Genomic DNA, 16,538 nt, shown 5'->3' with positions numbered 1-16,538 from the left:
AATAGGGACAGCACTGACTAACAATGGCTGTTAGAGTTGTTGCAACAGCACTGGTTTCTAAATGTTTTTGTCTACATGAGATGTGCTTCTGGCTCTCACAGTAAAATTCTGTCTTGGTTTCTGTGTGAACATCAGGTGCTCTGCAGTATACAGATGTTGTGTGGCTTTTCTTTTTTTTGCAGTTTAAGGATATGCTGTGGGTAGGAATTCCTTGGAATGGGAGAATTGAGTTGTTCTGGTTAATGAGCTGAATGCAAAGCAAATTAATGATTCTTTTAACTGTAGGTGTACGTGTTTAAAATGAACCATCGAAGTGACTTTGGGGAAAGATCTTCAGAGGGACTGGATAGAACAAATAGAATTTTATGTCTGAAAATTAGGAAATGTCAGGTTTCTATTAAGACAATACACCTGAGGCTGGAAAATATTTTTTCTTGGGGTTGCAGACTCTCATTATTCCTGCTAAGCCATTATAAAGATCAATAGCTCCTGAGCTGGTTACTGAGTATGAGTAAAAGTATTTCTTTTGGGATGGATTTGAAACGTCTGAGACATATTTAGAGTGATTGGAATATTAGTTGTTGTCAGTGCCTTTCTCTCCTGGGCAGTAGCAAAAGTATCTTTATGGTTGGGGGTGTGCAAGGGTCAGGTCTTCTGTGTTGCTAATTTTAACTTGCATTCAAATTGCTACACTCAGGATCTATGTTCAGGGTGATAAAATCCTAATACAACTTGTGGAAATCCTGCCAAGCCAAAACAAGTTAATTTTTAGCCTTGGTTTAAAGCTCCTGTTTAATCCAAGTGGCAGAGGTTTGCTTCCTAGGCTTGAATTTTCATTTCAAGGCCAAAAAGCTAAAATATGTTCTTGTCAAAAAAATAGCCCATCAGCTCACTGGAGACCTGACTGGTTTGCAAACTGCTTGTAAAGTGCTCAAGGTTTTAGTCAGATATTTTGGTCTTTCGATGAATTTTGGCAGTTCAGAACCAAGATATCAGTGGCTTCGTTTTCTTGTTCAGTTTGAGGCAATGACTGAGCCTTGCAGTTGTGCTGTTGCTGTGTGCAGATGTTTTGGGATATTCTTGCTCCAAGCAGCTGCAGATTTTGCTTTGAAGATACATAAAAATGGTGCCCATCTGATGCCCAGAGCATTTTCACAGAATCACAGGATCAACAGGGTTGGAAAGGACCTCTGAGATCATCGAGTCCAACCTGTGACCCAACCCCACCTTGTCCCCCAGACCATGGCACTGATGCCACATCCAGGCTGTCCTTAGACACCTCCAGGGATGGGCAGCCCATTCCAAGGTCTGATCTCTCTCTGTGAAGAACTTCTTCCTGATGTCCAACCTAAACCTCCCCTGACACAGCATAAAACTGTGCCCTCGTGTCCTGCTGCTGGTTCCTGGGAGCAGAGACCAACCCCCCCCCCCAGCTCCCTCCTCCTGGCAGGGAATTGTAGAGTGATGAGGTCTCCCCTGAGCCTCCTCCTCTCCAGGCTGAACAACCCCAAGTTGTGCTCCTCACAGGAATTGTGCTCCAAACCCTTCCCCAGCCTCGTTGCTCTTCTCTGGACACACTCCAGCCCCTCAATGTCCTTCCTAAACTGAGAGGCCCCGAACTGGGCACAGCACTCGAGGTGTGGCCTCCCCAGTGCTGAGTGCAGGGGCAGAATCACTGCCCTGCTCCTGCTGGACACTCTATTCCTGATCCAGGCCAGGATGGCCTTCTTGGCTTTCTTGGTGGCTTTCTTGGCTACCTGGCTCATGTTCAGCTGCTGTCACTCAGCACCCCCAGCTCCCTTTCTCTCCAGCCACTCTGTCCCCACTGTCCCTCTGTTTCAGCCTGTGCTCCAAACAGTTCTAATCCCAAAGAAAATCAAACCCCACTAACACCCACTAACCAGCTTTCTCTCTGCTCTTCCAGACAACGTCCCAGAGGAGCTGAAGGACCCGTTTTACATCGACCAGTACGAGCAGGAGCACATCAAGCCCCCGGTGATCAAGCTGCTGCTGTCCAGCGAGCTGTACTGCCGCGTCTGCAGCCTCATCCTCAAGGGCGACCAGGTGGCGGCTCTGCAGGGCCACCAGTCCGTGATCCAGGCGCTGTCTCGGAAGGGGATTTACGTCATGGAGAGCGATGACACACCTGTGTCTGAGTCTGAGCTGGGCTCGGCACCAATCAAAATGGTGAGCTTAATTAAAGCCACTAACGAGCTGCCTTTTATTTAACGCTGGGTAAAATAGGGAGAGGGGAGGGAAGAGCTCTTCGTTTCTAGGTCGCCAACTTGAGGAGGTTTTTGATTTTAAATACAGTTGGAACACAGCACTGTAAGTGTAGATACCCTTCTGGAAGATCTGTAACGAGGAGATTAGGGCTTGTTTCACTTAGGAAGTCTTTCCTGCCTATAAAGAAGTACCTTTCTCAAGGATAGGTGGATGGGTTTTTTTCCTTCTGGATTCCAGAGGAAGCTTTCAGGCTCTCTCTCTCTGCTATGAGGAGAGAGAAACCCTCAGATGTTACAAAGATAAAAGCCTGGAATAGAACAGGAGGCATGTCTTTCTCAGGCCCAGTGCTTTTTGCAGCACTGTTAGAAGTTTTCCCTTGTAAATCCAGTGTTCTCCACTTTGGAATAAACTCTCCTGAACCCCTTGCACTGCCTGGCATTCCGGGGGTACCTCTGTGTTCCCTTACTTCACACCATTCTTTAAGAGGGATTTTACTTTTCAATACTCCTTGTTTTCCCCTTCAGAGCTCTCACATGGCCATGATTGATGCTCTGATGATGGCCTACACCGTGGAGATGATCAGCATTGAGAAGGTGGTGGCGAGTGTCAAGCGCTTCTCTACATTCAGTGCCTCGAAAGAACTGCCCTATGATTTGGAGGATGCAATGGTTTTCTGGATTAACAAGGTAATATTTGCTTTGGGGAAAGCATGCCTGTCTCTTATTGTCACTTTTCAGATATTTAAAATTATTCTGATGAGTGTCTTCCTTCTGTCTCTCTCACCGGTGCATTTCCTGTCACCTTTTTCCACTTCTGCAGTTCCTTTTTCGTAGGGATGAGTAAAGCTGGTAAATTTGAAAATGAGGAAGATAATTAGGAACTAAGTTAGGAAAACTGTAGAAATTGGGTTCTTTATTTTCACACTGTGAGGTGGGGTTTTTTTGGTTGTTTTTTTTAGGTGAAGGATTGTTTCATGTTAAATAACAGGGTGGAGTTAATTCTAACCAGCTTGAACACATTCACCAGAAATACTGAAACTTTTCCAAGGGCAGCAGTTAAGTTACTGTAACCCTTTTGAGTGACACCAGAGTCACATTCCAAGGGGAATGTCTCCTTGCAAACCTAGGATTCCCTAGTTGTGATTACAGCTACTGTTAATAGAGAATTGCTCTAGAAAGCTGTTGCAACATGTTATTCTGTGAACTTTTAATGTTTGTAGAATGGATTGACCATTCCATGGGAGGAAGAACACTTGACTTGTGGAAACATATTCAGATGTATTTTAATATACTTTCTATGTAATGTCCTTTTAGGTGAACCTTAAAATGAGAGAGATAACAGAGAAAGAGATTAAATTAAAACAGCAACTAATGGAAAGTCCAGGGCATCAAAAGGTAAAACAAATTTGTCTTCAGTCTTGATATTGTGTGTTGATGATGAATGGATTTAAATATCAGTATTTTCTTTGTCAGAGAAATGTGAGGGCTCCAGTCCTCAAAACTCCTGAGGTTTTGTGCATCCAGTTTGTTTTATCTCTGTCATCAGTGCCCTTCCTTCCTTACCTTTGGAGCCCACTGGTATCTTCTGACTTTCCTTTAAGTTTCAGTTGGATGAAAACAGCTTGTTTCAACTTAAAATAACTTGTATCAACTGTACATGGGTAAATGTGACTCAGCTTTCACAGCACAAAATATATATTATATATTTTGAAATATATATTATATATATTATATATTTTGAAAGCTTTTGGGGTGTATTTTTTTTTGCATGGGTTATTTGTCTAATGTATATTCAGAGACTTATTCAGGTTCTGTCCAGTAAGGATACTCTTGGCATTCAAATGTTACATGTGTGTGTTTGTAGTTTTTTCCAGCTTTTCCCCTTGAAATTATATCACAATGCACTAATATTGCAAAATATAGCACACTTTCATTTCTGGAGAATGTCAAACATAATGTCTGTCAGCTCTCTGAGCTCCCAATTTATGATTTCATAAATTATAAATAGTATGTTCTTTCCTCAAATTGGCATTGCTGGGCAAAGGGGATCAAAGTGTGACATTTGAACAAGGCACAATTGTTTAATTTTCATGTTAGTGCCTTTTATGGAAAATAATATCCTTCAAAAATAAGGAGCTAAAGAGCTGTTTAATTTACAAGCTGATGCATAGTCTGAAGGATGCCTTCAATTATTTGACTCTATTGACTCTTAGGACTCATTTTTAATATCTTTAAATCTAAATTTCTAGGCTACAACCCCTCTAAAATATGAAAGTGTTTATTGCTGAAGTGCATTTAAGTATTACTGCTTTTAACTTGCATTGCTGATGTTCCTTTCCTATTCCCACATTCCTTTCCTTGCTTCCTGAGCAGTCTCCTTCCAAATGGTATTGGAAATTAGTACCTGTAAGTGAACTACTTTTACACCAGTTGTCATCCACAAAACCATGGCTTTTTGAACTTCCTCAGAGTGTTTGCTTCCATTAAAATGCTTCTTAGCTGCTCTTTGAAAAACACCTTTTTTTTTTTAAATTTTTTTGTAAGCTTTTGGGTCATCAGGCTTTGCTTCCATGACACGCTTTCTGCATACTGTACAGCATCCAGCATAATCACAGCATCCCCAAATTGCTTCCACACTGCAGGAGGGAGGGAGGGAGATGGAGCAGCAGCAGGAAAACTCTGGAGAATGAACAGTTGGAATATTTGTATTTTTGTTGGAAGTAGGGAACTGATCCCAGCACGGAGGTGAGGGCAAAGCTGGGCGCCTTAAATGGCTGTTGAATCTTGGAATCCACAAAGATACTCAGATGTTTGTGCTTAAATAATGCTCCTACACTGCTCTTGCACCTGAGTCTGTCAGGACCAGAGCTCTGTTATTCCTTGGGATGGGGTTGGGAGGTTGGACAGACCACTTTGGATCCCGTGTGACACTTCCTAGTTAGTGAGCCTGAGCTGGCAGATGGGAGGGGAGACAGTTTGCATATTGGAACAAAATGCTTGTTTTTCTTGATGCTGAAATGTGAAAGTGGAATATCAATTCCACTCTTTAAAAAAAAAATCCCACTCTATAAAAAAAATACCAAAATTGTACTTGTGGTATAGAATCCTGCTTTGTTCTGTCGGAGTGTTCCGGGTTTATTTTAACTTGCAGAGGTTTTCCTTTGTTCCTTTGCTTTCCTGAGCTTTGATGCCCTTTCTCCTGCACTTGCAGGAGTTGGTGTTGCTCATTTTCTCTCTGGGGAGATGGGAGTTGTTGTCTCAGTTGCTGATTCCTTGGAAAAGGCAGGTGTGATGGGGAATTTCCCTGTCCCTGTGACCTCTCTGCCTTCCCACAGAGAGCTCAGTCCCACTGCTGCCTCCTAATCCTTTGTTTGAACCAAATATATGGGCTGCAGTAAAAATTTGAAATATCTTAAACCAAAGGGGTAAATAGAGGTTGTCTCACTGCTACAACTTAAATTAAACTGGTTTACTGGCAGATTTTGCAGTCTCCCAAAGTAGTTGTCAGATTCTGTCACTTCTGTATTTCTTTTTTATTTTGTGAGTTGGGGCATTTTTAATATAGAGTTATCTCTATTTCAGTAGCACCATTTAATGCATACAAATGTCATTAATTGTGTGCATGGGCAGGAGGGGAACAAAACACAAAACTCAACTTAAAATATGAGGAAGAATTCAGAGTTTTCAGTATAAAAGACTGAATGGTTAAGAGAATAATAGTTGAGCAAAAACCAAGGAATTAAATTAAGTCCCTAAAAACCCTCTTTGATAAATTGGTGGGTTTTTTCACCAAAGCTACAAGAAACAAGGAATTCTTAGAGATTTTACTTCTCAGTGTTGACTGCAGTTGGTTTAAATTCTATTTAAGCCTATTAGAAAAGAACTATTTTTATCTACTTTAAACATAGGAGGAATTAAAGTTTCAAAAGAATTTCTGAAGTGTTTGGTTTTTTTTTTTAATATGCTTACTCCCAGTGGCTAAATGCTGACCCTTTTAAGCTAACCAGTTCACCTGAGTGTGCACACTTATTTTCCCAGGCTGAGGGACCACATTCCCAGTGCATAATGGATGTTGCTGATGCCTTTGATTTGTTCTGTTGTTTGAATAACCACCATCCTATATCTATCTCACTGTTTCTCTCTGTGTAAGCCTGATCTGCTGCATGCCATATCACACTGCATGCTGGAACCAGTGGAGTATGCTCGTGTGGTACAGTATGATTCCCATTCCATTACATATTCATGGAGTGCTCCAGGCTGGGGAAAAAGATAATTTGCACCTGGTAAAAGGACAAGAAAAAAAAACCAGCATTAAATACAGAGATAGCTTTGAGTTCCTTGGGAAACTTAACTTATATTTATGCAAAACAAAGAAATGAACCTGGTTCTTGCTCCTCCAAGCGATCTTCATTCCTCTGAACAGATTTTTTCACAGCCTGTGCCATCCTGAGTTGACACATAGGAGTGTGTGTGTGTATCTAGAGAGCTTTCCCAGGTTGGCTTGGAAAAGGGTAGGATGCCATTGGTAAAATCCAGCTCTCCTCTGATGGTTAAATACATGATTGGTGTATCTGCACATCAGACAGGCCGGGGGGTTAAATGCTGGGTGTTATTAATGCCCTGAAGTGCCAGAGGGCTGGTTTTGCAGCACTGACAGGGGTTCCTGCCAGTTGTTGTGCTCCTGCTGTCCCATTGCTTTGCTGCTCAGCCAGACACAGCCTCCAGTGCAGTGCAGTGTGTGGGTGATTTAGGAATTAGCAACCCTGCAACTTCTCTTGCAAGAACTGCAAGAGGCAATGCCAAGATCTGTTCCTCAGCTGAGTGGCTTTAGCAGCTCCAGACCCCCCGAGGGCAGGGGGTGGTTTGCCAAAGAGTTTGATTTGGATTTGTGGTAAATCATGGAGAGTTTTGCTGTTCACATCAAGCCCTCCTTGCTCCTCTCTCTGACCATTTTGGAAAAGGCCATGGGTTTTATTTTTGTCTGCTTTGCCGTGTTCTGATTCTCAACTTTGCTGTCCGTGGATGTGGGTAATGTATGAGAGATCACCAGCTCATCTGAATTATTTTTTACTGTGTTTTGGTTTGGTTTGCCCAAGCTTTAAGTGTTTTCATGTAGTTATCCATGTCTCTTTCTTTGGATCTGCTGCTTTCATGCATCTGTGGGGAAGATTTTGACTTCAATTGGTTATAATGAATTACAATGTGTGAATGAAGTGAGGAATCCAGCAGCATGGATTGCTCCCAGACACGAGGAGACTGAAGGTAGATGAGCAACCTGGTCTAGTGGAAGGTTCCCTGCCCATTGCAGGGCCTTGGACTGGATGACCTTAAGGTCCCTTCCAACCCAAACCATTCTGGGATTAAAAGGAAGCACCATATTCCTCAGAATTGGCTTCCAGGGAGAGAAAAGCACACCCTTGTCAGCTGGTTTGATTGGAGCAGATGCTATAAAGGATCCACTGAAAAGAGGTTTCAATGCTTAACAAAAATGCCTTTTTTTGGCCTTTTTTCTCTTGTCTTTTTGCATCTTCAGCATCATGTGAACCCCTGTTTTCTCTTGGCAGGTGCGTTACCGACGGGACCATCTCTCCAGCAGACAATTACCTTACTTCCCTTTGCTGGAGGATCTGATGAAGGATGGCAGTGATGGTGCTGCTCTTCTAGCTGTGATACACTATTATTGTCCAGAGCAAATGAAACTGGATGGTATGTAAAATAAAAGTTTCCAGGGGGAAAAAAATAAATTAAATCTTTGAAAGCTGAACTAGAAATACATTATCAAATAAAAATGCAACACAGTAGTGGAATATGGCAAGTCAGAGTCAAAGCACATATAGAATCTGCATCAGTTTTTTTACTTAGTGTATTTAGAAGACTGTGCCCTGTATATTATAAGCTACAAAAATAATCCTTTCTTTTATAGATTTGGGTGAGATGGCTTTCTTTGCTCAAATAACTGAGCTGGTTTTTAATAGGCCAAAAAAAAAGGAACACACATGTCCACTAGTGTTAGCTGATAGTTTTTCTGTAGGAGTGCATAGCTTGACATTTTAAAATCTAGATTTTAAAATAGTTCCTCCCAATCTTCAGCAATTGTCACTCTCAGCATTGCAAACATGTGTTCTCTTCCCCAGAAAATGTGGTGGGTTTTTTTTAATAATTTATTTTCCTTCTTGCATTCACTTCTTCAGATCAACATTTTGTGTTGGTTTTTAAATTCCCACATATGTTGTACCTTGCAGAGCTCCCAGGTGTTTTCAGGAGGGTGAATCCTAGGAGCAACATTTTGTTAGATGCAAATCAAGATGTCTGGTTTTAATTGCTTCTGTGTTTTGTCATCCTCTGTGTTCTCTGCCATAATTTCCTCCTCCCTCTCCCCTTCCCAGATATCTGTTTGAAGGAGGTGACATCAATTGCAGACAGCCTCTATAACATCCAACTCCTGAGAGAATTCTCAAATGAGTACCTGAACAAATGCTTTTACCTCACCTTGGAGGACATGCTCTATGCTCCTTTGGTTTTGAAGGTAAGAAACATAGCAAAGGACATCTCTTTCAATAAAACAGGGGTAAATCAGGAGTGGTTTGTTATTGTGAGGTGTAATTTCCCTTCTTCTCTGTTCCAGCCTAACGTCATGGTGTTCATTGCAGAACTCTTCTGGTGGTTTGAGAATGTCAAACCAGACTTTGTCCAACCCAGAGATATTCAGGAAATAAAAGATGGTAAGTTTTTAACCATTGATAAATGTTAGTATGTTACTTAAAAAATACTTACAATGCAATGAAACTGTTGCCTGGTGATGTTTCCTTCAAAACTTGCTTTCTACCCGAAGTTTATTCATGCTGGGGTTCTCTGAAAGCAGTAAAAACAGAAGGAAAGTTAGTCTTACATCCACTTGAGTTCTAATTTTTTTGAATGGGTAATTTTTGAACAGGTAAAATTTTCCTCTGAACCCACTACTTAATTATTTATTTGAAACTTTGTTCCCATTAAGGTCACTAGAAAATACACATTTTTAATACTGGCGGTTTTATTTTAGCATTGTGTTGTAAGGTTTGCTCTCTAATATACTGCAATTTGAAAGCTTCCTGTCCTGTTTTGTCATTTTAATGGCCGGTGTGAGTTGTAAATAATGTAAATGAATGTTGTAAAAATATGTCCCAGTCAAAGCAGTGATGCAGCAGAAGAGCAGCCGCCCCCCTGTCCCCATCTCCAACGCCACCAAGCGCAGTTTCATGGCCAGTCCTGCCAGTCCCAGCCCAGCAGAGCTGCAGCCCTCGGCCCAGACAGCCCCTGAGGCCTGCAGCAGGTACTACCTGCACCCCGAGGAGCCTGAGTACCTGTAAGTGTGTCCTCATGATGTTTTAGCTTCAATTTATCTTCAATTCATCTTCAATTCCTGCCTCGTGTTGTCGTTTTGCTGCAAACTGAGCGGATTTGAGTTGCAGTCGGTCTTTAAAACAGCCTCAGTTCTCAAGTTCACAGAAACACTTTGTGCTGTTGTTCTTTGGCCAATGCCAATAAGCCCCTGCAGGTGCCTGGCAGAAGCTCTTAGTCTGGCTTCTGGTTTGGAAAAAAGGGGAAATATTAAAACTGGGTTGGATATTAGGAAGAAATTCTTCCCTGTGAGGGTGGGGAGGCCCTGGCACAGGTTGCCCAGAGAAGCTGTGGCTGCCCCATCCCTGGAAGTGTCCAAAGCCAGGTTGGATGGGGCTTGGAACAACCTGGGACAGTGGGAGGTGTCCCTGCCCATGGCAGGGGGTGGAACTGGATGATCTTTAAGATCCCTTCCAACCCAAACCAGTCTGTGATTCTATGAAAACAAACCTGATCTGATGTGCAGGAAGGTTAATGACAAGGTTTTTCAGCTCACCTAAATTTGGTAGCAACCAAGAAGTTATTTCAGCCTTTGTCTCTAATTTGCTATTTACATAAGCAACATTTTAAATATAATGTGCTCATAAACTTAGTTTAATGTCAGGTAATAGGTTTACCTTTGTGTAGTTACATATGAAAACCTTTTCTTCTCTTTAAGTAACTTCTTTAAAATTAAAGATACATTATTATGTTTTAAAGAGGATGGAAGTAACTATTACCAGTTGTAACTTCATAACTATATAATTTTTCTCATTATAGAAAAAAAATCTTGTAGTAATGAATTTTTGCTTTTCTGAATCAGTGGCAAAGGAGGAAGCCCTGCCTTTAGCCCTTCCCATCCACTGCTCCCTTTGAGGCAAAAGCAACAAAAATCTTTACAGGGAGAAGACAGCCCTGGTAAGTCCACCTTGAATTTGTGTTTCAACTGAGTGATCATCAATGTCAATAAAATAATAAAAATACAAGCTCATTTATGTGGGTGATTTGAAGTCAAATTAAACCTGTAGTCACCCAAGTGGTGAGAATGTTGAGTCTGATTAAATCATCTTTGTTTGCATTAAAAGATTGTCAAGATCTTTTAAGAAACTTACTGGATTTTAATTTTTTTAGGCTTTGACTGTGTCTGTGGTTGCAGCTGCAGCAAATCTGTTTGCTGCTGCCATCTGTTGGGGAAGGAGTCAGTCCTGTTATTGTGTTTACTGTTAAATAATGTGAGTGTGCTGGTTTGAAGACCATTTTAAAACTGTTATCAATTCACAAACCATTTCAGGGCAGCGGCATCGTTCGAATTCTCTGACCCGCATGGACGGGCAGCCACGAGGGGCAATTCTTGCATGGCCAGAGAAGAAACCCAGGTAAGAGAGGCCCTTAGGTATTACAGTATTGCCCAAGGACATAATCTGATTGTAGTACTGTGGTATCACTGCCTTAGAACTGGACTGACAGCCACTTAATTTTGATTTTTGTTTTCTTTTAATGTGCATTTTCAGAGCTGACTGATTTTAGATTTGTATTGAAAATCCATCAGACATGATTTTCAGGAAGCACTCTTGAAAGTGGAAATATCTGAAGTTGCTGCCTGGTGTTGCTGCCTGTGTCACTTCACACAGGATGCATTTTTAAAATAAAGCAAAAATTTTAGCTCTCTGAATCATGATCTTTAATTCAACAAATTATAACTTGTTGGGCTTGAGTGTCAGCAGACTGTTCTTATCTTTTCTAGGCCTCTGTCTCAGCCAACACCGTTTGCTCTTCATCATTCTGCCAGCACTGATGTGGACCCCGGGTCTGGTGACAGCATCAGCCTGGCCAGATCCATCAGCAAGGACAGCCTGGCTTCAAACATTGTCAATGTAACCCCAAAAAATCAGCCCCACCCTCCGGCAGTGAAAGCCAACGGGAAGAGCTTGCTGAACAACGTGGAGATGGAGGATGAAGATGAAGAGCTCATTGCAATTATCAGATCTGAGGAGAGGCCAAACCGTGGTGACCTCGAGGTGCAGAACCCACCAGCCAGGGTGCCCAGCATAGTGACATCAGCCTGGTCCCCAAAAACCAACAGCGACACCTCGGACAGCAAACCAGAGAGCTTTTACCTGGAGCCCTTAATGCCCGCGGTTCTGAAACCAGCCAAGGAGAAACAGATCATCAACAAGGAGGATGAGTGTGGGGAGGGGAAACAAAGGAGTTTTGTAACCAAGAGGTTAAATGAAGGACACTTGCCTTTGGGCCGCAAGAAAGCGCCGAGCAGTCATGGTGAGCACGACCTCAATAGGACTTTTACTCCCATTTCTAGCTCTGATTTCACTCCAGCTGCAGATCCCAGTACTGCAGATCCAGTGGCCCTGGGGGAAGCAGGTTTAGAAGCTTCCAGACCTTTGGCCAGTAGCAGTTTAGATCCTTCCTCTCAGGAGGTGTCCACTGGAGGATTCTTTCTTCATGCTGCTAAACCTGATGATGAGGTAACGAGCAAAGTCAATGTAAGTTATGTGAAAGGCCTCAGTTTGCACGGGCAGGACACGACCTGGACTATGGTGAGACAGGACTCGGAGTCGGATCTCTTGGACATGGAAGACACTGAGCAGGATTTGATGGCCATGGGTGACCATCCCATAGTCACTAAGTACATTGGAGAGGAAGAATCTGCAAAACTGCAAGAGGACATGAAGGTGAAGGAGCACGAGGACAAGGATGATGCCAGTGGGCGCTCCAGCCCCTGCCTGAGCACCATCTCCCAGGTGAGCAGCGTGTCCGTGGCCAGCGGGAGCGTCCGCATGACCAGCTTCGCTGAGCGGAAGCTGCAGAGGCTCAACAGCTACGAGACCAAGTCCAGCACGAGCAGCTCCCAGAAGACCACACCAGATGGGTCAGAGAGCTGCCCAGCACCACTGACCACGTGGAAACAGAAGCGAGAGCAAAGCCCCAGCAGACAGAACAAAGATAACGTTAATCTTTTGGCTTCGGAGTTGGTGCAGCTCCACATGCAGCTGGAAGAGAAACGCCGGGCCATAGAAGCTCAGAAGAAGAAGATGGAAGCCTTATCAGCAAGGCAGAGACTAAAGTTGGGCAAGGCAGCTTTCCTGCATGTTGTTAAAAAAGGAAAGTCTCCTGATGGCCCACAACCCCTTAAACCAGAACATTTTGCAAAAGAGTATGCTCGGCACAACGGGGAAGACTTAGATGAAGTTTCTTTGGGTTCCAAACCTGAGGAGTTTCTTGGGAAAGAGGAGGAGAGAGAAGAAATGCTCAGCGATTCTCAAGAAGTGGCAAAAGTCAAAATGCAGGAAAGCCTGGCTTTTGCTGAGCAACACAAACCAAAAGACTCTGCTGCTATACATGATCTGGAAAAGAGTAAAATTATTTCTGTCGCCCTCCTAGAAGACAACGTGACCGAGGTGGACATAAATGAATGTGATCTTTCTATTGAAAAACTGAATGAAACAATCAGCACCCTTCAGCAGGCCATCCTAAAGATTTCCCAGCAACAGGAGCTGCTTATGAAATCTCCAACAGTGCCATCACCAGGAACCAGAAGTAACTCTCAGGACCAAAAGGTAAAGCCTTCGATTCACTTTGTGGAGCCCCTGTCTCCAACTGGAATGAACAGCCTGCGGAAACCACCCCGGTTTGGCCAAGGGAGGACTCCTCGGTCAGGAAGACCAACTGATCTCAAAGTCCCTAAAGACAGACAGCAAAACTCAACACGAGTTAAAACCCCAACACCAAGTCTAGAAAACCTACCCCATTTAAGACCATTCCCACCCAACAGCTTGGCAAAGACACCCACGGAAATCGGCTTGGAAGGGAGTCCTGACCTTGGAAGTGGCTCTCAAGAGAAGTGTTTCTTTGATACCTATAGACTTCATGACGAGAGCAATCAAAGGGCACTTGTCCTCTCCACCTCCAAAGATGCAAATATTCTGTCTGAAATGAGCCAGGAGGTGAACAACAGCTTCAAGGAAACAGGGCTGAATTCTTCCGATGGCTCGGGCAAAGAGAACGTCCCGGTGGAGGAGCCACTGAGGAGCAAGGCCAACCTCATTGAAGTGGACTTGTCTGACTTAAAAGCTCCAGATGAAGGAGAACTTGAAAACCAGGACAGCTCCACGGATCTGATCAGTGAAGGTGATCAGAAGTCTGGTGTGGGCTTTTTCTTCAAGGTAAATATGTTACCTCTCTCTCTTTGGTTGCTGTTCCTCACCCAGCACAAGGACTGTTGTTGCCCACTTCATTCTGGTGGAACACTGCACACACTGGTTGCAATATTTGGATATAAAAAAAGCTGCATTGGAAAACAATTACTTGTGGGAAAAAAAGTTTTTGATTTAATGTATGAAATCCTGGTGCTTTTTCACTTTACTAGGAACCAGAAATAACCTTGATTTTCTTCTGTTTCCTTGAGTTCTTTTTTCTGTCTGAGAGACAGAAAACATGTTGTAAATACTTGAAAAAAAAAAGAATCACAGAATGCAAGGGAGGAATTTACCATTTTGAAATCTCAGCATCCTGTGAACCTGTTTCAGCTGAAAGAAACCATTCTGACAGAACACAGGTATCCAGTCAAAGCCTGCTGAGCAGACTGAGGCACTTGTCAGGGAGTTGGGAGGCTGAACTAGGGATTTTTTTTGGCATTTGCACCCAAATTTCTCTGATTTTGAGCAGCCTGAAAGTCAAGGGCTCTAATGGAGGATTCACTTGTATGGCTGTAGATGCAAGCAAGTGAAAAATTAGAATCTTCAGTGGAAGAAATGCCTGGTTTTCATGCAGCTTTTGGTTTTGTCCTGTAATGGCTCATGATGAATAAGTATTAAATTTAAATAATTATTCTGATTTCACACCTGAATCTGGCTTGGGGAAGGGTTGTTGTTAAGCTGTTGTGGTTTTAGTACAGTGGTATTTCTTACGTTGGATGTTCTTTAAATAATATTTCTGCTCCTTCCACCGAGGTCAGAACTGGTCTCAGAACATTTAGTGTCTTAATTTGTGCTTAGCTTAATTAGTGATCATTGTAAATACCCCAAATGTGCTGACATGATGATGCTTTTCATTTCTCTTTCAAGAAGGTCAAACTAGGCTGTCTCAATCTCAGTGAATTGAACTTCTGGGTTTTATTTATAATGTGATTAAAGTTGACTCATTATGATTCCACTGGGCTATCTGTGCCATCCATCCCAACCCACGTGATAGTTGCATTGTACTTGGCAGTCCTAGAAGGTTTTGTGATCTTTAAACATGCTTAAAAACAAGTCAGAGTAAGATGAGCCTCTTTTTTTTCTCCTCACAGCCTTAAGGGAACACTGAAAATGTCTCTTAAATTCTTCTTGAGCAACGAAAGGTTCTGTGTAAAGATTTTCAAAAGTAGTAGCTTATGTTTGCTGAGGATTCCAGGGAGATTTGAGGAAATCCTGTGCTGTCCAGCTTCACATATTGTCTTCTGTTCCCTAAAACTCTGCATCCCTTTGGATTTTGCAGGATGAGCAGAAGGCAGAGGATGAGTTGGCCAAGAAACGCGCGGCGTTCCTGCTGAAGCAGCAGCGCAAAGCCGAGGAGGCTCGGATCCGGAAACAGCAGCTGGAGGCTGAGGTGGAACAGAAAAGAGATGAAGCTCGGTAATGATACTTAGAAAAGAATATTTCTTTTTATCTTTAGGATGAGGAAACCGTTACACGTTGAATATTCCGGTGTGTTTGCTTTGCAGTCGCAAAGCTGAGGAGGACCGGATACGGAAAGAGGAGGAGAAGGCCCGAAGGGAACTTATCAAGCAGGAATATCTAAGGAAAAAACAGCAGCAAATCTTGGAGGAGCAAGGGCTTGGAAAGCCCAAATCAAAGCCCAAAAAACCCAGGCCGAAGTCGGTCCATCGTGAAGAGTCTTACAGTGATTCAGGGACAAAGTGTTCTTCCACACGTAAGGCTCTGGGGTTGTTTGCTCTCGCCGAGCCTCCAGATGTGCTCTAACAGAACGTGCCTGACACTTTCTCTTCTGTTTTGCAGCTGATAATTTGAGCAGTGCTCAATCTGGTTCCAGTCTGTCTTTGGCCTCAGCAGCAACAACTGAGCCTGAAAGTGTTCACTCCGGTGGCACCCCCTCGCAGAGGTACAGCCAGGCTGCACTTCATTCCTTGCTTCCTGTGCTGGGGAGTAGTGTTGGGCTTCAGTGCTGCCTGCTGCAGCTCACTGGCACACAGTGATTGGTGAATTCATCTATTTTATGTGGCTGCCAACCCCAGTGTTCTGTACAGACTTGCAATTTTGTTCTGTTTTCTCCTGGAGGAGTCAGAGTTTTGCTTTGATACCTCACAGGGAGAATCAGAGTGTTCTGGGGAGGACAAGGGAGAATAACCTGTTCCAGTCAGGGCCAGCAGCTGCTGAGTTAATGTGAGATTAGAGGGACAAACCCCAAAATCTTGGCATATAATTTTTTTATTTATCTCCCTCCCAGAGTTGAATCAATGGAGTCCTTACCCATTCTGAGCAGAAATCCCAGCAGGAACACAGAGAGAGACTGGGAAAATGCTTCCACAGCTTCTTCTATTGCTTCAGTGGCAGAATACACAGGTGCCTGGTTTGTTTGTTTGTTTGTTATGAATCCCAGGTCAGAAAACCCTGTGGTGTGTTTGATCTGACTGTTATTGTGAGGAGTTGCCAGGTGTATTTTGTTCTGTTTAATACCTCTAAAAGTCAATCATTCTGGAAAAAACCAAGGGTCTTTTTCACTATGAATGAAAATGTTAATGTTCATAGATGCAGGACAAATAATTTCTACTTGTTTATCTTCCCTAGGTCCAAAATTATTTAAGGAGCCCAGCAGCAAATCCAACAAGCCTATTATTCACAATGCTATATCTCACTGCTGTCTTGCTGGAAAAGTGAATGAACCACATAAGAATTCAATATTAGAGGTAAACACGAAAATTATTAATGCACTCACAATCAA

General features: G+C 42.9%; 1 protein-coding gene across 5 annotated transcripts in view; it reads left to right on the top strand.

The window, feature by feature from the left end:
• Positions 1–16,538, top strand: part of CAMSAP1 (calmodulin regulated spectrin associated protein 1) — a 34,665-nt gene that overhangs the window by 15,626 nt on the left and 2,501 nt on the right. For 4 of the 5 annotated variants that reach the window (XM_064676677.1, XM_064676675.1, XM_064676679.1 and 1 more), the window contains exons 3-18: positions 1,925–2,187; positions 2,751–2,912; positions 3,540–3,620; positions 4,599–4,631; positions 7,790–7,931; positions 8,612–8,751; positions 8,851–8,947; positions 9,390–9,567; positions 10,405–10,499; positions 10,873–10,957; positions 11,326–13,762; positions 15,075–15,211; positions 15,301–15,509; positions 15,596–15,698; positions 16,044–16,159; positions 16,385–16,503. In XM_064676677.1, coding sequence (XP_064532747.1) covers positions 1,925–2,187; positions 2,751–2,912; positions 3,540–3,620; positions 4,599–4,631; positions 7,790–7,931; positions 8,612–8,751; positions 8,851–8,947; positions 9,390–9,567; positions 10,405–10,499; positions 10,873–10,957; positions 11,326–13,762; positions 15,075–15,211; positions 15,301–15,509; positions 15,596–15,698; positions 16,044–16,159; positions 16,385–16,503 — 4,397 coding nt within the window. The remainder of the gene's footprint in view (positions 1–1,924; positions 2,188–2,750; positions 2,913–3,539; positions 3,621–4,598; positions 4,632–7,789; positions 7,932–8,611; positions 8,752–8,850; positions 8,948–9,389; positions 9,568–10,404; positions 10,500–10,872; positions 10,958–11,325; positions 13,763–15,074; positions 15,212–15,300; positions 15,510–15,595; positions 15,699–16,043; positions 16,160–16,384; positions 16,504–16,538) is intronic. The other variant, XM_064676676.1, reaches the window with a different exon arrangement.

The sequence above is a fragment of the Pseudopipra pipra genome, chromosome 20 (genome assembly GCF_036250125.1).
Source record: "Pseudopipra pipra isolate bDixPip1 chromosome 20, bDixPip1.hap1, whole genome shotgun sequence".
In the NCBI taxonomy this organism is placed as follows: Eukaryota; Metazoa; Chordata; class Aves; order Passeriformes; family Pipridae; genus Pseudopipra; species Pseudopipra pipra.
The sequence above is the reverse complement of the archived record's forward strand: the minus strand, read 5'-3'. Positions and strand labels throughout refer to the sequence as shown.